This window comes from Thunnus maccoyii, chromosome 10 (assembly GCF_910596095.1).
Source record: "Thunnus maccoyii chromosome 10, fThuMac1.1, whole genome shotgun sequence".
In the NCBI taxonomy this organism is placed as follows: domain Eukaryota; kingdom Metazoa; phylum Chordata; class Actinopteri; order Scombriformes; family Scombridae; genus Thunnus; species Thunnus maccoyii.
This window is the reverse complement of record NC_056542.1, coordinates 14024794-14049040: the sequence shown is the minus strand read 5'-3', so window position 1 is coordinate 14049040 and position 24247 is coordinate 14024794. Positions and strand designations below refer to the sequence as shown.

General features: G+C 38.2%; 3 protein-coding genes across 3 annotated transcripts; 2 read left to right on the top strand and 1 right to left on the bottom strand.

Moving 5' to 3' along the window:
- Positions 1-85: 85 nt before the first annotated feature.
- Positions 86-6989, bottom strand: cdc42l (cell division cycle 42, like). The gene is made up of 6 exons (XM_042423068.1): positions 6901-6989; positions 3783-3887; positions 3247-3319; positions 3031-3140; positions 1293-1490; positions 86-1186 (listed from the first exon to the last, which is right to left on the bottom strand). Exons 2-6 carry the CDS (start codon positions 3885-3887, stop codon positions 1097-1099), a joined length of 576 nt encoding a protein of 191 aa, XP_042279002.1. The 5' UTR covers positions 6901-6989; the 3' UTR covers positions 86-1096.
- A 3393-nt stretch (positions 6990-10382) lies between these two features.
- Positions 10383-17805, top strand: mlf2 (myeloid leukemia factor 2). Its single transcript, XM_042423050.1, has 8 exons — positions 10383-10701; positions 13217-13334; positions 13458-13493; positions 14257-14310; positions 14408-14536; positions 14874-15033; positions 15161-15375; positions 17266-17805. The coding sequence occupies exons 1-7, from the start codon at positions 10658-10660 to the stop codon at positions 15370-15372; spliced, it is 753 nt and encodes a 250-aa protein (XP_042278984.1). The 5' UTR covers positions 10383-10657; the 3' UTR covers positions 15373-15375; positions 17266-17805.
- A 1841-nt stretch (positions 17806-19646) lies between these two features.
- LOC121905050 (gamma-enolase-like) lies at positions 19647-24133 on the top strand. The gene is made up of 12 exons (XM_042423012.1): positions 19647-19731; positions 19968-20063; positions 20202-20260; positions 20351-20420; positions 20530-20663; positions 20756-20978; positions 21128-21325; positions 21930-22006; positions 22389-22513; positions 22623-22731; positions 23430-23488; positions 23644-24133. The coding sequence occupies exons 1-12, from the start codon at positions 19647-19649 to the stop codon at positions 23711-23713; spliced, it is 1305 nt and encodes a 434-aa protein (XP_042278946.1). The 3' UTR covers positions 23714-24133.
- The last annotated feature ends 114 nt before the right edge of the window (positions 24134-24247 follow it).

The window sequence follows — 24247 nt, the reverse complement described above, 5'->3', positions numbered from 1 at the left end:
AATGAAAGTAAAAATAACTTTGTGTGTACAAGAAAACTCAACAGACTACAGTTAATGTGGTCAAATAAAGTTGCTTCTCTCTATGTCAGTTAAACCATTTTATTACAAATATTCTGTGATTACAAACACCCAAAATTTTACTAGCAAAGGTTATCATCTCAATCTTTAATCAAGATTAAGATCTATTCAAAATATAACAGCTTAATTTGTTATATTATCAATCACTCAGAGTTGGTAGTCTAGCAATAAAAAAAAAAAAAAATCTGGAAAAAATAAAAACTCAAGTTTCAAAATGAATAACTGCTAAAAATTTCCCAAAACAAAGTCACAGAATCAATACAATATACACAAAAGAAGAATAAAATATAAATTCATAAGTCACCTGGAGAAGGGAAATTGGTGAAAATGCACTTGGCCTCCCCGAAGTTCACCGGGAGTTTATAGTAACCATTAGGGACCGCAACCTTTGTGTCAATAAATCTCCTGTGCTTCCATTATTCAATCCATAAGGGTCAGAAAAGAAAGCAAACAGAGTATCACTTAACATTAATTTTCCCCTTTAAATGTACTATTTAAAGTTAACCAAGCAAACTTAATGTTAAATGTAACTAATGTTTGTCCATTAATGACTTTACAGTTGGTTTAAAAGTCCTAAAAGGTCACAATGAGTGAAACAGCGAGGAGGCCAGAAGCAAGAATATAAAAAAAATCTTTCTTTAACAAAAAAAAAAAAAAAAAAAAGGGGGGGGGGGTGTGGGGGCAACAATGACAGGCAGGGGGGCCCCGCCCCACCTGAATATTTGTAAAGAGAACACTGCAATATCTAAAAGCTTTCAGATAAGGAGAAAGGTGACACTTGCTGCATTTACTGCGTGCTGAAGTTTTGCTGCCTCAGCTTTTTTCAAAGTTTATTTTAAAGGCACAATCAGTGTACACGTGTGTTAGAATACGTCTCAATGGCATTGTACCTCCCTTCCCCTTTTGTTTTGTCCTTTTTTTTTTTTTTTTTCATAATTGGCCATTGATCTTTCTGATGTTTTTTGATTCACCCCACCTATTTCTTACACCGTTTACATCTCTCACTGTCGTTGTTCGTCTATAGCAGAACGCACTTTCTCTTGGTTTTGGTCTCAGGAGGCTCCAAGGCTGCCAGGATGGCCTCGTCGAACACATTCTTAAGCCCTCGCTGGTTTAAGAGGAGAGAAAGTAAGAGTGAGAGAGAGAAATACAGAATACCACCTGCTTTATCAGTTTAACTGTGTGATGAAAATTTGACATTAACGGCGGCGTACCTGTGTGAGAGCAGAGCACTCCACGTATTTGACAGCCTTGAGCTCGCGGGCCAGTTTCTCTCCGCTCTCAGGATAAAGAGGGCGCTGTTTGTTCTTTGCCAGCTTCTCAATCGTGTTGCTGTCTTCCCGCAGGTCCATCTGTGTGCCCACTAACAGAAAGGGTGTGCGTGGGCAGTGGTGAGAAATCTCAGGAACCCACTAGTGGAAAAGAAAAAAAAAAAAGATATAAAGATTAAATTCACATTGACTTCCGTCGTGCATAGGATTGGGTATCAAAACTCCACCGTAGCCTACTCCGTCGCTACTGTTGCAGCTGTAAATGGTGGATAAAATGTTTTTGAACGTCACATAAACCCTGTGAAATGACTCGTTTCACTATCAGAATTTGTTCCTTTCAGTTCAATAACATCTAGAAAGTCTAAAAGAGCTGCATGATTTAATTATTTTATCCCCATTCAAGTTAGTAGAGAGCTAACTGGAAGTTAGCCACCTGGCCGGTGGACGTCTGCAGTCATGTATTCATCCGGCCAGAGAGGGAATGTCAAACCCCCACCAGATTAAAAACCTTGTATACTGTGAAATACAGAGAGATTTATCTGGCAGTGATAGGCTTAATCAGCATTGAGTGAAGTCGTTTGGCAAGGGCTTGAATGTAACAGACTTTAATTTATATGTAAAAGTTCCGCACTGCAGATTTAAAGATTAAGTTTTGTCAGTAGCACTGAGTATCGAAAACTGTCAAGTCCTGAAAGCTGGCATTGAATAACTGGACAGATTTATAATCTGAAAATCAAAATATACCACCGCACACTGTAATAACTTTACTGCGACTTTATTAAGAGCGAATAACGTGTTTCGCCTGTAGCTTCTTCAGGTTCGTTCAGTACAACTGCTCACAGGTGTGATAAATACATTTGAGTCACATGACTAATTATCATTTTCTCAAAGTGAACATTTTACAAAGGGCACGAAAATGAAAATATACATATTACAAAAAATATGACATTATTAATAATGATGATGTGATTTATAATCTTATTTAGTTATTTCTTGATCAAAAAGTTCCTGATTTAAAATACTGTTTTATTAAAGCAATGTTCTTGCACAGCTGTTTGTATTTAGACAACATTTCACATTTGAAGACTTCAGATTGTTGTCTTGACCAAAGACAAAGATTTTGTAGAAAAACATGTTAATGTTTCTGGATGTAAGGTATTGAAAAAGGTACTGGGTATTGTATCTGCACTAGTATCAAAAAATTCAACACAATCCTCAGCACATCATGTCTACAGAGCTGAAACAATTAGTCGATTAATTGATAAGTCAATCAACAGAAAATTAATCATCAACTATTATGATAATCAATAAATTGTTTAAATCATTTTTAAATTAAAAATGCCAAATTTTCCTTTCCATCTTCTCCAATGTGAATGGTTTGTCTCATATGACAGTTAACTCATGTTTTGTAGTTTTGGACTGTTAGTCGGACAAAACAAAGACATTTGATGATTTGATAGGAAGTTGGGAATTTTAACAGGCATTTTTCACTTCTTTCTGACATTTAACAGCCCAAATGATTAACTGATTGACAAACAATAATAAGAGGAAGAAGAATTAATCAGCAGATTTAACAATGACGACAATAAATTGCAGAGCTATATGTCACTTGAGATGACACATGAGATACATTTAGCCACAAAAGTCAAGTGACAACAAACAAACACAAAAACTAACTGACCTTCTCTTTGACATTTTCAAATGATGAGGGGGAGACGACAGAGAAACATACGAGGAACACATCGGTCTGTGGATAGCTGAGAGGACGCAGCCTGTCATAATCCTCCTGACCTGAGAGGAACAATCACAGGGGGAAACAAGGAAGTTAATACTTTTAGTCTTTAAGTGACAGAAATAAGAGAGTAACAAGAGAGACTTCCAAAGACATAGGTGTTACCTGCTGTGTCAAAAAGGCCGAGTGTATAGGGCTCCCCCCCAATCATCACCGTCACTGCATAATTGTCAAAAACCTTTGAGAACACAAAACAAAGACAAATAATTTGATTAAAACAAAAGGCAGCATGTCTGATTGTATTTCAATCATAATAAAAAAGAAAGTAGTACAAGGACAATAACTTTGCTCTACAACTTTGTGATAATAGTGTGATAATTCAATATTATTGCTTATTGACTTTCACAGAAATCTTATTGTAGTGACATGATTGTATTTTTATTATTCTACAAATCTCTAATTGTCCAAATGAATGATTCTGAGCAAATTTTATTTAAAAACTTGCAAATTAGTTGAGTTTATTGCTTTGAAAAACATGATTTTGTTTATAAATTTGCATGCATTTGCCATATGGTGACGTATATCGACATCCGGAACTACCCTTCTTAAAATTGTGGTAGTGATTTCACTCATATTGCCCAACCCTACATGACATACACACATTGCAACACGGTTCTTAAGGCTTTATGAAATCCTCTTACCGTAGGCACATATTCTGAGGGGAACTTGTTGGTTGTGTAGGAGATCAGTAAGCAGGTCTTTCCTACAGCACCGTCCCCTACCACTACACATTTTATAGTCTGCATCTACAGATGTGAACAGAAAATAGGAAACATCATGAGAGTGTAAGCAAGCAAGGACAGTATAACAGACAATTAGCCAGACAGTGAAAGAGGAAGTAACTCACAAGCACTCTAAATATCATTTTCACAAGTGTAATGGCACGTATGGCTCCGGATATAGCATGTGCAACAGCACAGAGAGTGGCCACACATTTACATATACAGACCACACAATATTAACAGACACACAGTGTATGTACAGTATATAAAAAACAAATGTATTGAGCTGCACGAGTAGTCGATCAACACAATACCACATATTTTGATAATGGAATATTTGTTTCAGTCATTTTTTTTAGCAAAAATGCCAAATATTTGCTAGTTCCATCTTTTCAAATGTGAAGATTTGCTATTTTTATGTGCTTTTACATATTTTGGGGGTTTTGGATATCTGTTGATCAGACAAAACAAGACATTTGAAGATGTCACACTGAGCATTTTTCACTATTATCTGACATCTTATAGACGATCAATTCATTAATCCAGACAAAAAAATGGGCAGATTAATCGATAATGAAAATAATCTTTATTCTTTTTCTTTGTAGCTGTATACATTTATAAATAGTGTATGTGACAGACTGAATGAGAGAGCTATTATATATATACAACTGTTTGCAGCCATTTTGTATGAGGCAGTGGTCACTGATGCAACGATTAGTTAATTAATCGATTAGTCGATCAAAAGAAAATTAATCTGCAACTATTTTGATAATTGAATAATTGCTTTAGTTATTTTATAATAAAAAAAATGCAAACATTTGCTGGTTTCAGCTTCTCAGATGTGAGGATTTGATACTTTCTTGTCATTCATGATAATAAACTGAATATCTTTGGGTTTTGGACTGTTGGTCTGATAAAACAAGAAATTCGTCATCTTCAACTCTGAAAAAAATATAACATTCATTCATCGTCACTTTCTAAACAATTAATCAAACAAATAATCGTCAGACTCATCACTAATAAAAATAATCGTTAGTCCCAGCCTTAAAATAATGCACTTTTTACTTCACTTAATTTGACAGCTATAGTTACTTTGTAGATTGAGATTATATGTACAAAACATATGATTACTTTACAAAATATGACACAATACAGATTAAACTGCAACACCATACATATATTTATCAAGTAATTCAAATTAGAGCTGCAACAATTAGTCAATTAATTGACTAGTCAATTAGCAGAAGCTATTTTGATAATTGATAAATACTTTTAGTGATTCTTTAAACAAAAATGCCAAAAATCAGCTGGTTCAGGTGATGATTTCGTGTTTTTCTTTGTCGTACATGATGGTGAACTGAATATCTTTGGGTTTTGTGACTCGGACGAAACAAGACATTTGAGGATGCTGTGGGGAACTATAATGGATATTTTCTGATGTTTTATTAATAAAACAATTAATAGTTCTATTGAGAAAATAATTGGTGGGTTAATCGATACTGAAATTTCTTGTTAGTTGCAGCCCTTGTTCAAATTAACTAGACCAGCTACAACATTAAAATGCTCCTTACAAGTTTATGTATAAGTAATAATAAGCAAATAATATAATATATAGGGCTGCAACTGAGTATTATTTTCATGATTGATTAATCTGTTGATTATTTTCCCAATTAATTGATTAGTTGTTTGGTGCATAAAATGTCTTGTTTTGTCCTGATAGTCCACAACCTGAAAATACACAGTGTGTCCACACAGTCATTAGTGTTCAAAAATGCATTAAAAGTTTATCTGAAGCTTATGAGGCTTCAGCAGTCTGAGTTAGTCATATCAAGTGGATATCTGACACATTTAGTCTTTTTAGCATAAATTTCCTCTTTGTGTTTCACTGTTGAGCTGCAGTGGAAGCATAGTAACAAAAAGAGGGACTTTGGCACTAAAAGACTGTAACACTGAAAGATATCTACTTGATTTGACTAATTTGGATGGATGAAGCTTCATATTAGCTTCAGATGAACTTTTAAATACATTTTTGCACAGAAGGATGACTGTGGATTTTGTCCCCCATCACTTGCATTGTGAATGCATCATGAAGGGATCTTCTGATGGTCAGTATGAACAGGAGGGATGATAACAGCAAGAAAAACCTGTTTCAATGTTCATGTGGGCACCTGACTATTGATTTAAGACAGACTTGAAAATTTGTGAACCTGTCCTTTAAATCTTGAATTAAATTTTGCTGATAATACTTTTACCTGAGTAAGATTTTGAATGCATGACTTTTACTTGAGCAAAGAATTTGAAAACTTGTACTGCACCACTTGTACGACTGAGAATTGAGTGAAGGAATAAGATGAAAATCTTTACATCAGTCGTACTAGGCTTGTTATTACATGTGCGAGCAAAATATTGACGACGGAGGATCACTTCCGCATAGGCCACATACCAAAGATGTCAGAGAAAGAAGAAAAAAACCCCACGTCGGCCTGTAGTTCAATGTAATGTTAGAAGCGGATACAGACCAAGACTTCCGCTAAATAAGCCGTTCATCCGATAAACTGAGGAAAAAACTGCTTAAACTGTAAGCTCACAACACTTGAAAGTTAAAAACAACATAAAACGAGACATTAAACCTGAAAACTGACGTTAATAATAAGTGAATGGATTAGATCAGATTGATAAAAGTGAGGAAAAGCAACGTTACAGTCCGTGTAAACTGTTTAATAAAAGTCCTCTCGGTTAGCTTACTTACCGAGCAAGCTACAACTCAATCTATAACGACAAACACAATAAAACAATCGCATTAACAGCGGTGAGAGTTGACAAATTAGGACAACTTCATTAACCAGATTGATGCTAACTTAGCCGACACCACAGTAGGCTAAGGAAACTTTCACAGTACCACGGATTTACAGAGCCAATCAACGAGCGTTTCTCCTCGATATACACTCTGCACAGTTAAGGAGACTCTCCTACGTGTGTCCAGCTGTATAATTAAGCACAATTAGTTATTTCGGACTGTTTTTCTAACTCTACTCACCGTTTTTCTTCAGACAGGTTAGGCGTTGGTTACATCCGGGTTTGAGGGTCGAATTACTTTGTGCGCAGGCGCAAAACAGCCGCGACTCAATCACAGCTGTGGAATAGAAACACCTCCGCCTAGTGGATATAATCTATCTATCTATCTATCTATCTATCTATCTATCTATCTATCTATCTATCTATCTATCTAAAGTACAGACATGATACATACAAGGATACAATGACCTTTATTGTCATCTCACCACAGTTAAATTTATACTTTTCAGTTCAAATGTTATGCCAAATTGCGTTTCCCAGGGCTTTGATGATAAGGTAGCATAAATGTAAGAAGGTATTTAAACTTTAGAAGAATTTAAAATTAAGGTTTAAAGATATTAATAAAATCAATGAATAAAAAATAAAGAATATAGTGTTGAATTGGTGCAGGCAGTTGAAACTGCAGCATTCCTGAAAATGGATTGTGCAAAAGATATATACATATATATTTATCTAATATGCTACAATAAAGAAATACAGAATAGACATAGATATGAGCAAAATGAGCCAAAAGTATCAAAATAATTATTATTGCTGATGCATTTAAGTATAACTAACATATCATGTTGTAGATGTAGATATATGGTTAGGTAGTATTATGATCCATAACACTGTGTGATATTTTATAAGATCATCATATGTTTTATATATAAAATCTAAATCTAAAAAATAATTAATAGCTTCAGTTTAATTGATGTGTAGTGAAGTAAAAAGTAAAATATTTGTTTCTGAAATGTAAATAGCATAAAATCAAAACACTAAAGTACAACTGTACTCAAGTATTTGAGTATGATTGATAGTTAAAGCAACAGAATTCAAACATACTTTTATTTTTTTATGCATTTTCTCTCTATTATAAATTTTCATTCCTCAGTGTAAGATCAGCTTTGCTTTTTCTCTATCCTGAGCTGACATTTACCTGTTTCATCAAAGATCCAAATCTTTGTATTGCAGGAGTCAATGTAAAACTCTCAGATTGTACTGAGACTCTTAATTAGTGTCGTTTTACTTGCAGGTGGAAAGACCAGAAACACAGAGAGACAGACTTACCATCAACTGTAAAACAACATCATCTGCCACAGATGTCCAGTGTACTAATGATAAAGTTTTAGGCCACTTCTAGTAAAACTGAAAGACATTTCTCAATTAACATTAATGTATAAACCCATGTTTTCAAATTCTCAAATATTTAGAATAAAATAAAATCACTTTGCTTGTCATTCAATGAAATATGCATTTATGTAAACATACATCAGAACAAGATACTGATATTACTAAATGGCCTTGTCCTCATACTGGTGATGATGTTGGGAGTTCTGAGTTAACTAGTGGTTGTAACCAGTGTAGCCAGTGGTGACTGAGAGCACTGGACAGAGTGGTTTGTGTTGCGGTTTGGTCTCTGTTTCAAAGCAAATTACTGAACTCATTTGTAAACAGGTAATATTCTCGGTAGTGTGTGGAGAATAACAGGAGCGAGGGCCAGAATAGCCTTCGGGCAAAAATGAGCTGTGGGCCCCAATTTGTTGGCATTAGTTAGTTAGTAGAAATTAGTTTAAGGTAAATTGATTAAGCACAAATTTATGAAGGAATATGCACCATCTAGGCGCAAGATACAGTAAACTGAAATAATAAATGCCCCTCTACAAGAGAGGGCCTCAAGATTATGTAATAATGGTGTCACCTTAACCCTCCAAATAGCCCTTTCAGTTTATGTGGTGGTGTATCTGGAGGTGTACATTCAGGACATGTAAATCTCCGGAGTCAGGAAACAGGCAGGGAAAATCATTGTGGACCCCTGACAACATGAACATTACCTGTTTCAGGTTCTTCCTTCTGGTAAGCGCTACAGTAAACTGCACACCAAAACAACCACAAGACACAAGAACAGTTTCTTTACACGCAACATCACACTCATGAACAGTTAAATCAGCCAAGAGATGTTCAAAAACTATTCTTATAAAATAAGACTTCAATACAAAATAATCTTACTGCACTGTATTTAATAGTGTAGCACACATTGTGCAATAGCATATAGATCCTTTCACATGCACATCTATCATGCGTAAGTATAAGCAGTCTTTAAATACTGTGCATATAATCTCAGTATATGGGATTAATACATACGGAGTAATGTATTATTCATACAATATTTATTCATCTGTGTTGGTGCAGTCTAGAAAGCCAGAGGTCTAAATTTTTGTGGTGAATACCAATATACATAATTACTCAGTATTTATCAAAGGGTGTTTTAAGGCAATTTTCAGTTTTATGCATTTGTGATACAGGAAATGATCCTTGTGTAAAGCTGTTTTCAGTGGTGGAAGAAGTATTCAGATGCAAATGTACCAATATAGCAATGTAAGAATACTTCAAGTAAAAGTCCTGCATTAAAAAATCCCACTTTAGTAAAAGTTCATGAGAATAAGCAGCAAAATGTAGTTAAAGTAACTAAAAAGTAGCGGTATGGTCCCTCTGACTGATATATTATATATGACATCATTAGATTATTAATACTGAAGCATCAGTGTTAGAGCAGCATGTTACTGTTGTAGCTGCTGGAGGTGGAGCTAGTTTCAACTACTTTATATACAGTTAGCTAGTTCAGTCCAGTTGTTCCCAACTTAGGGGTCAGGCCCCTCCAAAGGGTCACTAGATGAATCTGAGAAGTTGCGAGATGATTAATGGGAGAGGAAAGAAGAAAAAACAAAGCTCTGATACACAAATCTGTTTTCAGTTTTGGGAATTTTTCTCTAATCTTTGAATTTTGGTGAAATATTGCATCATTTGAACATTTATTGAAATGAAACCATGTGAGAAGTTTAGAGGGAAAAATCACTATTTGGTGGAGCTGTTAACCAATTATAGACATCTGAAATGTGACTCTGACTACAAACTGCTTTTTGTAAGACGTCAAAGGCTAAATAGGTTGGAAACCACTGGATTCATCTTTAACATTGTGTTGTATTTTAAAAGATTATTATATTATCCATTGTGTCAAATCTTCATCTGAAAATTAACTAAAGCCATCAAATAAATGTAGTGGAGTAGAAAGTACAATATTTCCCTCTGAAATGTAGTGGAGTGGAAGTATAAAGTAGCATCAAATGTAAAATACTCGAGTAACATATTTATTATATTTTATTATATTTCATTCTCATGATATGATATAGTCAAAGGAGCTTGAAGAAGCCAAATTTCACTGCCTTCAGTGTTGCCATCTGCTGTGTTGCTGTGTACAATGTGTGTTATAGTGTTATTTTTAGATCCATCTAATCTTTTTTATGTTGTATTTCAGTTCACAATGTCTCCAGTAAAAAAGATTACAGTGAAAAACCTCTCAGGAAGATCTGTATTTTGGAACATAAAGGAAGCGGAAGTCCCAGTCGTCCGCGCTTTATTTTGGAAATAGGAGCGGAAGTTCCTATCGTCCACATGGCTTTGAACTTGACAGTAGTTTTGGTTCTCTTTGTCAGAGGACTGACTTCCGTTTTCATGTTGGGTCCAGGTCTGTGGAGTTGACTCTCCTGAGAGACATAGAGCTTCTGTCGCTTTAATAATCGAGCAGTCACAGAGTGTTTTCGTTGCGGAGTGAGTGAAGCGTCTTTTATTTCAGCCTGACGCCAGTTTGAGCCTTTTATTCTGTTTTATCCTTGGAAAAAAACACGACTGTTTACCTAGCTAGCTGGCTAGCATCAGCCAGCTGAGGTAAATCACCTAACATGTTTCGGTTCTTGAATGACGTCGATGACGACCCCTACATGATGTGAGTAATGACATTACATTTGGCTTTAAACACTGGCGTCTTCTGTGTTTACAAGTGGTGCAAAATCTGCATTTTGGCTCGTTAAATGGTGTTTTTTCACTGTGTGTGGAGCAGGTATTTAACGTTAGCGTTCCTCCAGCCAGCTGTGAGGGCCTACAGAGCTCCACCATGTTGGATAGACACTAAGAGAAAAAGCTGTCAGAGCTCAACAGCATCACTTCATCAACCAATCAGTAGCTAAAAGGGACAATTATCATTACTCGCATAACTTCCTGTTGTTTCCCACATCACGTTACAGCTGCTGTCCCGCCCATTTAAATCTCATTTATCTGATTTAATTGATAGTGGATTGCTAATCCGCTCTAGCCTTTGGAAAACAGCCCGTGGTGGAAAGTAACTAAGTTTATTTACTCAACTACTGTGCTCAAGTACAATTTTAGGTACTCGTACTTTATTTGAGCATTTCCATTTTATGCTTTATACTTCCGCTGCACTACATTGCAGAGGGAAATATTGTACTATTGTACTTTGACAGCTTTAGTCACTTTTCAGATGAAGATTTGACACAATGGATAATATAACAAGCTTTTAAAATACAACACATTGTTAAAGATGAAACCAGTGGTTTCCAACCTTTTTGGCTTTTGACATCTTACAAAAAGCAGTGTGTAGTCGGGTCACATTTCAGATGTCTATGAGTTGTTAACGGCTCCACAAAATAGTGATTTTTCCCTCTAAACTTGTCACATGGTTTCATTTCAATAAATGTTCAAATGATCCAATATTTCACCAAAATTCAAAGATTAGAGAAAAAGTCCAAAAACTGAAAACAGATTGTGTATCAGAACTTTGTTTTTTCATCTTTCCTCTCCCATTAATCATCTTACGACCCCTCAGATTTATCTGTTGACTAAACTAGCTAACTGTATATAAAGCTACAACAGTAACATGCTGCTTACACACTGATGCTTCAGTATTAATAATCTAATGATGTCATATATAATTGTGGCGGTACTGATTCTCCAGATTTTTAGCTGATCGGGAAGAAGCCTTTGAACCAGTTCCCAACCATATAAAAATATAAGATTTATTTAGTTGGAGAAACAAACCTCACAAGTGTCTTCACGATGAAAAAATGCCTCTTTGATAAGGAAAAGTGTATAAAGGAAGTTTCAATGACAATAAACAAAATAACAAAATAAAGCCTGCAGGTGTTAGGCTATCATTAGGCAAGCAAAAACTTGCACAAAGAGCACTAAGATCTGCCCTAATGTATGTAACCTAGTTGAAAGGTGATTTTTTTTTTTTTTAAATATTCACTCAAACTAGACTCCAGAATGCTCAAAATCGCCCTCAATCAGAAAAGCAAAAGATAAAGTCCTTTCCTATGTCACAAATTATGCATAAAATTGAAAATTGCTGTACCCTACCCTTTACTAAATACTATAATTATGTATATTGACATTCACAGTAAAAATCTAGACCTCTGGCTTTATAGACTATTGAACTAATACAGACTGGGTCACAGGACATCTTTGAGACTAAGGCTGCAGTTAAGAGTATTTTCATTATCGATTGATTGTTTGGTCTATAAAATATTAGAAAAAAAGTGAAAACTGTCCAGAGGACAAAGTGACATCTTGACATAGCTTGATTTGTCCGACCAACAAGCATAAATCGAAACGTACTCAGTTTAACTGTTTAATATAAAGTTTAGTATAAAAGAAGCAAATCTCTCTAATGCAGATATTTGCTGCTTTCATAGTAAACTTAAAAGCTGGAATGAGTTACATTTTGGCATTTTTGCAAAACTAATCATTTCAGCTCGTAACTGCAACTATTCTCTTAACTGACTAATCAGTCTGTTAGTATTTAATCATTTGCTCTATCAATAATCAGAAAATAACAAAAATACAGATCACATTTTCCCTGAGCCAAAGGTGATGTCTTCTAGTCACTTGTTTTGTCAGACCAAGTGTCCAAAACCCAAAGAGATTAAATTTACAATGATGTAAAGTTGAAAAAAATAGCAAATCCTCACATTTGAGAGGCTGGAACCAGAGAATGCTTGACAAATGATGTAAACAATTAATTGATAATCAAAATTGTTGTAGATAAGTTTGCTGTCAGCGACTAATTGTTTGTTCAACTAATTGTTTCAGAACTATTTGGGAGTAATATTGACATTAATTTGCTTCATTTTTAAAACATAAATATTAAACAGGTCAGAAAACATTATCATTTTTATACTCAAGTACTGCTCATGCTCCTGAAAACAAAACAACAAAAGTTCCCCATACTTAAATTTAAATGACTTAATAGCTCATCTATTGCTGGGTTCGTGAGACCTTCGGGACGTGAAACTGGTCTCACCGACAAGACAAGGTTGAGAAACCAGAAGATCTGTCACATCCTCTCTGTATATCGTCTTCCTCTTGCCTTCACGTACCCAATCAGTTCACAAAAACATCTTAAATGACATAAAATTTTCATCATGGCCTCTGATTTCTTCTAGGGATCCATTTGCAGCTCACAGGCAGCAGATGAGGAGCATGTTTGGACCGTTTGGCATGGACCCTTTCGCTCTTGCCCCCCAGATGCAGCCACACCGTGCACCACGCCGACCGGCAACTGTAAGTTGATGAACGGTATTCATGTGCTTTGTGTATGTCAGGTGTTTGACGTGTGAATAAGTTTAACGATTTGACCTTTTTATGAAGTTTTTGAGTTTAAATTTGGTGTACACCTTCTTCCAGGCTGGTCCGCTTACTCCCTTTGGCATGATGGGAATGGTGAGTATTTGCATCTTTGACTTTATTCTTTAACTGTAAAAAGTGCAGTTATATGTCCAGAAGTGTCTTTTAATATTAGAGATTTTACAAGTAAGTTTTAAACAAGTGACTACAGTGTCCGTAAAAAGGGTTAATGGGACCAGGGTTAGGATTTAAAATAAGCCCTAAGTATGGTAAGGCAAAGTTTGAAAATTAATTTACACAGATACATAATATGGTCAAAAGTAAACGGACAAAAAGACAAGTTTACAATCTGTCCTTCACAATAATTTCTGACCTCATTGACAGAATTACCAGCGATCTTTGGGTTAAAGACCTTTTTTTTTTTCTTTGTAATTCACGACTTATTACATGAATTGGGTTTTTTTGACCTTTCGACTTTTGAAAATCCCTGTTTTGCTGCTTAATGTTTGTTTTTACACCTCTTCTTGCTCTGGTATAAAATTATTTTAATAGGAGAGATAATGAAGAGATGTATGAACTAACACTATAGTCGTGTGCACATCCACAGAACCTCAGTGGAATAGGTGCTGGATAGAAAAAAACAGTTGAACTAGATAAAACGAGTACCCACACACTGAATCAGAGCTGCCTTTACTTTATTTGGAAGACCTGTAGTTGGTCGAAATGTCACAAATAAAGTAAAGGGGGCTCTGATTCAGTGTGCGGGTACTCCTTGTATCTAGTTTGGAGATTTACGACTCACTTTATACTTTTGGTGTTGGATGAATTTTAAAGGGCTCTTTTAATTATTTTTTTACAGGGTGGAGGGTTCATGGATATGTTTGGCATGATGGGAGAAATGATGGAAAATATGGTGAGTTCTGTCAACTGGTTACAAACGACCAGAAAACAACGACCCTCCTGATGAAGTTTTCATTTTATCATATGCACTATTTGTTCTTTTCTTGTAGGAAAGGATGTCCGGTTCACCCAACTGTCAGACATTCTCCTCTTCAACAGTGATCTCCTACTCATCCACAGATGCCGGGGCTCCTAACGTGTATCAGCAAACCAGTACAACAAGAACAGGCCCTGGAGGGGTGAGAATAACTATGGTTATAGCTGTTAAAGTGGTACAGCTGGAGTGAGCTGGTTAGTGTTATATAAGTAGACCTGATCGCTTTCCTCAACCGCCAAAACAAGCCTGACTGGAAGTTGGGCCTTAATGCTCAGTTAATCCAGGCATGACTGTGGCCTTCTGGCCTCATTAACACATGAAATGACCAGTAATTGTGTTGACAATAAATAGACCGTGTTCAGTATAAATATCATAGTTGTCACACAAACATTTCAGACTGAGTTCATTCAGTTCACAGCATCTTGGTTGTTTTATTAAGCTGAATTTCCATTTCTTGTCATTTTTTTTTTTCACCCCAGATTCGTGAGACACGGCAGTCGATGCGGGACAGTGAGAGTGGCCTCGAGCGTCTTGCCATTGGCCACCACATCGGGGACCGTGCGCACATAATGGAGCGTTCGCGAAATCGCCGCACTGGAGACCGCGAAGATCGGCAAGACTTCATTAACCTCGATGAGAGTAAGAGATAATTTATTTTAAATAAAGATAATTAAAGAAGTGTTTATTAAATTACTTAGAATACCTGATAATGCTACAGTTAAGTGTTATATGTGTTATTTAACAATCCGCCCTTCGCTCCTACTAGGTGATGCTTTAGCATTTGATGAGGAGTGGAGGAGGGAGGCAGGAAGATACGCCCCCCCTAACGCCCGAGGGCTGGAGTACGGCCGAGATCGACGGGCAGGAGGCCAGCAGCTGGCTCTTACTGCCCCTCCCAGCTCAACAACCCCACCAGGCCATCGGCACGAGTCCCCTCGACACCGCCAGCCCCAAACCCGTCCACGTTACGACTGGTGAGAGGTAAGAGGAAGCCTTGTGTATTAAGAGCTTGACTCCCAGACCAAGCTCAGTTGATCATGTGTCAACAGTCCAGGCTGGTCGTGGTGGTGTAACGGTGTGGGGAATTTTTTCTTGACACACTTTCAGCCCCTTAATACCGATCAGTCATCATTTGAATGCCACATCCTATCTGAGTATTGTTGCCGACCATGTGCATCCGATCATGGTCACAATTTACCAACGTCTAATGGCTACTTTCAGCATGATAATGCACCATTTCACAAAGCAAAAGTGACCTTAAACTGGTTTCATGAACATTACAATGAGTTCAGTGTACTTCAGTGGCCTCCCCAGTCACCAGATCTGAATCCAGTAGAAGACCTTTGGGATGTGGTAGGACGGGAGATTCGCAGCATGAATGTGCAGCTCACAGATCTGTGGAAATGATGTGATGCAATCGTCTCAACATGGATGAGAATCTCAAAGAAACATTACCAACATCTTGTGGAACACATGAAGAATTGAGGCTGTTTTGTGAGCAAAGGGAGGCCCTGTTATTAGTATCAGTATCGTGTTCCTAATAAAGTGCTCGGTGAGTGTATGTTTGTGGAAAATTTGATGTAATTTCTGTGTTGCCATTACATATTGAGCACTTACAAATTTTTTAACTGCAAAATTTCCCACAAAGTACATATCTTTTTCACAATTCCTGAATAACCAAATATAAGTGATCCGTAGAAAAATGTTTATGTTTATGGTTTAAAAAAAAAATTATTATTCCTCTGCAGCGGCGACAGCCATAGCCGGAGGCATCATGTTTTTGGGTTGTCCATCCCATTCTCTCGTGAACTCAATCTCTCAGGAACGCCTTGAGGGAATTTCCTCGAATTTGGCACAAACGTCCACTTGGACTCAATGATTAGATTTTGGTGGTAAAAGGTCAAGGTCACTGTGACCTCACAGTGGTCACCGTTGGCCATAACTCAAGAATTCATAAACTAATTATGACAAAGTTTCACAGTCTCTAAGTGAAGGCAGTTTCTCACTGGAAATTATTCACTGGAATCATAGATGTCAATATAGTGTCAGTTTTATTTCTATAGCACCAGATCACAGCAGAAGTTATCTCAGGGCACTTTTCACATAGAGCAGGTCTAGATGTTACTCTTAAATTCCATTTCACCAAAAAATACACTTCATACCTTTTTATTAAATTTCTTCAAAGTCTTAACTACAAATATTATGAGTGTGGACAGACATGGATGTAAACTGCAACTTGACTGGTTGGCTGATGCATACAACCACTAGGCAGTATTTCTAGTTTACAATTCTCAAAAATTGATATTTATTTTGGCCTTAATATCCAAAATTGATCAGGCTCTAGTTTCGAACAAGTGTGGCAGGTTTTTGCCTGAATACGAGCACATGAAGTTTCTCTTGTAAAGAAAACAAGAGAAAAGCACCCCAAGCACAATCTATTATGGGGACAAAGTGCTGCTGAAGAACAATAGTAGCAAACAAAACTCCACAGAAGAGAATTTAATGGTTTTTTTTACTGTGAAGCAGCTGCTGAAAGTGTTTAGTCAAGCACTGGGAGTAAATGAGTTTGTTTATTTAATAAAATTCTTCATTTGGTTAGATAGATGGTTAGATACAGAGTTAGAGGTATTTACTGCAGTTTGAGTGATCTTCAAACCTCCTACACAGGGAAACCCTTATAATCATGTGATTTTTGGTGCGCTGCAGTAAAAATTTGAGCTTTAACCGGGTTCAGGGTTGTTAAAAAAAATGTAGGCGCATTTTGGATTAAAAAAAAAAGAATTTGTGAAAGTTCAGTGAAAACTCTGTTAACTCCACACTGCCTCACTACCTGTTATAATGCTGAGTGACGACTCTGGACTCTCCCTGCAGGTGTCACACTGGAAAAGGTGAGCAGACGAAAGGAGTTGAGGGAAGATTTCCCCCGATGCTGTGAACCACGCTGAAGACGGAAGTTGATGATCGACACAACTGCTCGTCATAAATGTTTGATATGACTGGACTGTCTATACATAAACAACATATTACACAAAGGACAAAACCCCACACTCTTGATAGTTACATTTACAGATCTGCTCCTCTGCTGTTATGCTCCAAACACACTCAAACACACACATACGCACGCACACACACACACACAAACACACATACACGCGCACACACACACACACACACACAAAGGCACCCCATCCAATCATGGGTATAACTACACTCACTTTATATATACTCATTCTCAAAACTTGACATGTGTTTTTGCCCACTGCACTTAAGTGCTAAAGTATACAGTGCATCTGCTGTACAGTCCATTTTGTTTGTGAAGACACTAGTGTGTCTGTGAATTGAATTGTATACTGTTAACTAATTAAACTAACTAAATAAAAGTTCATTAAACATTGTTAGATAATTGCAAAATGTGTCTCTCTTGTGGTGTTTGAGAATGCATCGTAAAATATATTATTATATGTTGTAAAACCTAATCGCCTCAACATCATAATACGGCTACTGCTAAGTTCTTTTTAATCCTACTCGCTACCTTATTTTGAAGAAAAGATAGAAAGTGTATTTTGTAGTCTCCAAAATTTGCTGAGTATGTAAATCTACTATTCTGCTGCTTTTTGTACAAACCAATCAGCCGTACATTTAGTACTTTTAATACTGCATGTGCATGCATATGTATGCTGCCTCTTCCCTGTGCCTTCATGTTTGCAGGTCATGTGACATCCAGATGGAGCACACAAGTAGATCAGCCAATAAAATCCATCCTCTCTTGACAGATTGCTCCAATAGCGGGCTCCCTGCCCGCCTGCCTGCCTCCCTCTACTGCTTGCTGTATCTTTAATCACATCCACAACTATTTTTAAATGCGCATCCTCCCTCTAGCAAGCGCTGCTCTTGTCACCTGTCTACCTGTCTTCTTGACTCCTTTAATCCACATCATTAGATCTCAGTCGACTAAAGCACTTCGACAAGGCAGCTCGTTTGTGCGTCTGTCTTTCCTGAGATGTATCCTCCTCATCGTGTCTTTGTTTTCTCTATCTTCTGCCTGTCATCCACGACCACCAGTATACAGATATTTGTTTTCGTTTTCCAGCAACCCCTTCTCAGCCAGTTATTCTGATATAGCGCTGCTTGCCACAAATTACCTTTTTATGTAAGCTGTGACAGTATTTGCACACGTCAGGAGCTCTACTGTAGTTGGTAGTGATGTAAGTGAAATGCAAGCAAAGCCAAACAAATGGCAGGATTTGAGAGGAAGTCTGGGAGAAAATGTTAAATGTATACAGTGAAAACAAAGTCCACTAAGAAACGTTATAGTGCAGATGAGAACACAGACATTTTGTTCTCCTGCACCTTCACTAAAACAAAGGAAATACATGTAGCCCCTGCTACTCTACGCTATCCCTCTTTCTATCCTCCATTCCCTTGTTTCGTTCCCTCCCCTCCTCTTTGCATCCTCCAATGACTCACACACTCCCCCTCCCCCCCTGTGTGTCATATGTTTTTGCCCCCTCTCCTCCCTCCTCCCCTCTTATCTCTCCCTCTCATTCCCCCACATTCGCTCACTTCCTCCATCAGGCTTCAAACGCTCTGCAGGTAACGTTTAAAAAAGATTGATCTATTTCTTCATTCCCTCCATCCCTCCAAGCCTCCTCCTCCTCCTCCTCCTCCTCCATCTGCTCCTCATCTCCTTCTGCTCTGTGTTTTCTCACTGCCTCATCTCTCCATTGGTCCATATTCTCAATCACTGGCTGAAACAGAACAGAAATTGAACTGGGTTGTGGTCTGGAACAGGTTGACAGTAGATTTGCAAGAAGGTATGCATTATTAGCTCTTCATTTATGTTTCCTACTCTGTGTATTTATGTGTGTGTGTGTGTGTGTGTGTGTGTGTGTGTGCCAGCATGTTCCTGGGGAGCATCTTTTACACAGCTTTCTATCCCTAAGGCTGCGTCACTACCATTACAGTGTGTGTGTGCATGTGAGGGAGAGGAAGAGAGTGTGAAGTCCTAATGTTAAATTGAGGCACCTCAACATGGCTGTTCGCTGTGCCAAAATGCTGAAATTTTGGCGTTTGCTTTTTATATTTTAGGGATCATTTTCGCACGTATCTGTCTCATTGCGCACCACCTCCCTTGCTTCTGCTCATCATTTTCTAATCAAGATGAGATGGAATGAATGTAAGATACGCACTAAATTGTAATGTGCAGTACAAATGGTTAAATGAGGAAAATGTTACTTTGTTTTTTTTACAGGATGTCTATAGTGAATATTGTTGCCAGGGAGATCCTGGACTCCAGGGGAAACCCCACTGTGGAAGTAGATCTGCATACAGAAAAAGGTTTTAAAAAAAATAAATCTAATCCTCACATGTTTGTACAACTCTCAGCTGTGATTGTGTGTGTGTGTTGATGGGCTTGACAATGTACCTTGTCTAATCTAACCCTCAAATAATTACAAGGTTGTATTCCCACAAGCTTATCTTGTCCTTCTCTACCCATCTCCCCTCCTCCTCAAACTCTCACCCCTTCTACGTACCTCACCTTCCACCCACCAATCCTCTTATCTTCAATCCAGGTCTGTTCAGGGCTGCTGTGCCCAGCGGTGCGTCTACAGGCATCTACGAAGCTCTGGAGCTCCGAGATGGAGACAAGACTCGCTATAAGGGCAAAGGTGATCACTTGTCTCTCTTTCTCTTGGCTTGTTTTGCACCTGTGGGGTTTTCTTACATGGTTTTGTGACATATAAATGAGGACTGACATTATTAGTTTTCCATGTATCCTAATATCTTTTTCTGTCCTGCTCTTTGAGGTGTAACCAAGGCTGTTGGTCACATTAATGAAACCATTGGACCTGCCCTCGTCCAATCAGTGAGTAGGAGTGCTGAAGTAATATTGAGCATTAAAGATATGGTGAGGAAACCTGGCTATTGTGTGAGTGACACATTTTGTTTGTTTCAGGGGATCAGTGTGTTAGAACAGGAGAAACTGGACAACATGATGATTGAAATGGACGGTACTGACAACAAATGTAAGCATTCAAATGTCATAATGGCATACATGTGTAAGGACATATTTTCCACACCAGTGATTACTGACTGCATCTGTGTGTTGCGTGACTGCGTCTGTGTTTTTCCCAGCTAAGTTTGGGGCCAATTCTATTCTCGGAGTATCACTGGCCATATGCAAAGCAGGAGCAGCAGAGAAGGGCATCCCCCTGTACCGTCACATTGCTGATCTGGCAGGAAACAGAGAGCTGGTCCTCCCAGTTCCTGTGAGTCTAGATTGTATTGTGCAAAAATATGTCTCTAACAAACACACAGCCCCAAATACATGTTCCCTGACCCTTGTCTGTCCTTCACTCAGGCATTTAATGTGATCAACGGGGGCTCCCATGCTGGTAACAGACTGGCTATGCAGGAGTTCATGGTACTTCCTGTAGGGGCGGAGTCTTTCCGTGATGCTCTGCGCATGGGGGCGGAGCTCTACCAGACACTGAGAGGTGTCATCAAGGAGAAGTATGGTCAGGATGCTACAAATGTGGGAGATGAGGGGGGGTTCGCCCCTAACATACAGGAGAACAGTGAAGGTAAGCAGAACCACATTTTCCTCTCTGAAATAACCTGCAGTGTTAGCTGCGGTATTGGCCCCTGTGAGACACTTATTTTACTGGATGACAAATAAAGAAATCTTGAATCTTACCTCACATCTTCCTGTTTCTCCTCCCCGTGCTGTCAGCCCTGGAGCTGATCAAGACAGCCATAGAAAAAGCAGGCTTCACAGACAAAGTGGTGATAGGGATGGATGTAGCTGCCTCAGAGTTTTTCATCGAGGGCAAGTATGACCTGGACTTTAAGTCTCCACCCAACGCTGCCCGTAACATCAGTGGTGAGGAGCTAGCCAGCATCTACCAGGGCTTCATTAACAACTACCCAGGTGTGTATTTTGTGTGTGATTTTAGCCCTGAAATAAATCACAAACATGTCAGGAGTACTAACTTTTATGGTTTTCTGGAGAACATGATGTGGACAACTCCTTTTTCATTATGTGCTATTTAAATAAGGGGATTTTACTGTCAAGTTATTCACAGATCACTGAGCATCAGGATACAGGCTCATGAAATCACTATTAGTATTAATAGCTGGTTCAACTGCTTCCAGGACAATATTTCGTTTTTTTTCATCTTATTTCTTCTGTCACCTATTAGACCGATAAAGAGGGGGAGAAACTGAGAGAACAAGGGAGTTTGTTGTCTCCACAGCCTGGTCTCTCCTCCTGACATTTGGGCCTGTTAAAGAGGTTTTAATTAAGCGCTACGGTGCACACTTGGCAAGCGGGGGCCTAACTCTGATGTGGCTCTTTACCCTGTAAATGATGTGCTTCCTGCTTGTGTAGGCAAGTGTGTGTGTGCATCTGTGTGTAGTGTGATTGCATTTTAAGACAGTGTTGATGTAATCCTGTTGGCATACAGGTGAACAATGGAAAAAATAATTTTAGAATTATGCACAAAGATGATTTAACCCATCTCCCTTTCCTTCAGTGGTGTCTATTGAAGATCCTTTTGACCAAGATGATTGGCCAGCTTGGGCACAGTTTACAGCCTCAGTGGGCATCCAGGTAAAATATCACAACATACTGTATGTCTTTGTTCAAGATATCCTGACTTTTAGTGCTAGTATGGATCAAGCTCCAAAACGCTGAATTTTACTGTGTCCATAATGCAACCTGATCGTGTCTTTTATTAGACCCTCTCTGCCTAGTAAACGTGTCACCAAATTTCACTGCTCCAGAAACACAAGTTGATCTTCATGTGTAATATCAGAAGAGAATCCACTGAACTTTTTTTGGCTTATGCGGTGTCAGTGGAGTAGAATTAGATTAACAAACACGGTGCCACAACACATTTTTCTTGGGCCGCTGCATGTTAAATTACCCTGAGTAGACCTGATACACTTGAGAGAGCAACTCGGTCTGTAACTGTGTTATATACATTCTGCAGGTGGTTGGAGATGATCTGACTGTCACTAATCCGCGCAGGATAGAACGAGCTGTGGCGGAAAAGTCCTGCAACTGCCTGCTGCTTAAAGTCAACCAGATTGGCTCCGTCACAGAGGCCATCAAGGCGTGAGTTGAGTTTGCGTGTTTGATGCATAAATGCAGGCATGTGCGTGCTCCTGTCTCCATGTGTGAGTGTGCATCATATTTATTCTGCTTATGCCTCCCTACCTCTCAGCTGCAAGCTGGCCCAGGAGAACGGTTGGGGCGTGATGGTGAGCCACCGTTCAGGAGAAACAGAGGACACTTTTATAGCTGACCTGGTGGTTGGTCTCTGCACTGGACAGGTAAGACATACTCTCACACACACACACACACACACACACACACACATAACACTATAAGTGCTGTTCATTCTCCATGTCCCAATTTAGTTGCCTGTGCCACTCTATGTCTTTGTAATTGCACATTACATAAGTTGTTGCTGCAGTGACAGTTCATAAATGAGACAATACAAAACTAAGCAGTGCAGTAAAATCACACTACAACAGTACAGCTTGTAAACAATACAATACAAATCAAGGCAATGATGTGTAACGTAATAATCACAAGTGGAAGGGAAATGTGTAATGTGTCAATGTAATAGCAATATAACTAAATAATTATGAAGTGTAGTTCTGAAACCATAGAAGTCCTAAGGTGATAACAATTACTCAGCCTGCAGATCTCCAAAAAAATCACTTATGAATTTATATATCAGTTATCAAGCAAAGCAAAAATATACCAAAACATTTGTTGATTACCTACGAATATTAACATACTTTCCTATTATTTTTTTATCATACCCAGTAACTTTGGGTTTGTCGGCTGCTGATCAGTTTGAGTAAGAATTTTGCTGCATTTGTTGTGGCTTTTGACATTTTACAGACTAAAAAAAGGGCACGTTGAAAACAGTTACCAGTTGCAGGCCAAGTATCCTGCATTAGGAGAAAATGAACTGCAGCGGTTTCTCTTTGTGATTCTTGGTATTTTCGTCTCCCTTCAGATCAAAACTGGAGCGCCCTGTCGGTCAGAACGTCTGGCTAAATACAATCAGCTCATGAGGTGGGTATTCATAGCTTCTACTGTATATGTGTAAACTTACGCAACTATTCCTTATATTTCTCTTCTTCTTTCTTTCTTTCTTCCATCTGCTTTTGTTCTCTACTTACTTTGCATTTTTCTCTTTTTTTTTCTTCATCACCTCCTCTTGCTCTCAGGATTGAGGAAGAGTTGGGTGACCAGGCCCACTTTGCTGGGCACAACTTTCGCAACCCTAGTGCCCTTTGAGTGCCAGTGCTGATGCAGGAAGGCACACATACATACACACCATGTCAGATATACACTAGTGAGACAATTACTCATCATTTTCAGCAAAGCTCTTAACACACTGAGACATACTTAAGACTAACTAGTGTTCAAATATCTTAAATGCACATCTAATGCTCTGTAGCTACAGTTTATTGACCTGACGCTTCAGCAAGTGATTGACTTAATTGACTATAGCCAGCTGTCAATCTGTGTTTCACCTCTCAGCACAGACAAGCACTTGTCAGTTTCTTTCCCTTCCCTGATCTCTCTGATCGTCTTCTTTTGACTTGCTGCAGAAGTGTTCTGATTTTTTGTGTCCTGTAGTTTCCTTTTCCTCCTGTTTCTCCTGTCTTTCCTGATGCGAACATTAAGCAGCTTAAAACAAAACTGTGTCTGTAACTTTGTCCATATATGGTTAATAAAGATGGCTACATGTTGATGCTAACCACGGCGCTCTGAGTGTTTGTTTTAAAGGAAGGCTTCTGCGTGCCATTTTTCTTTTCATATATTTTA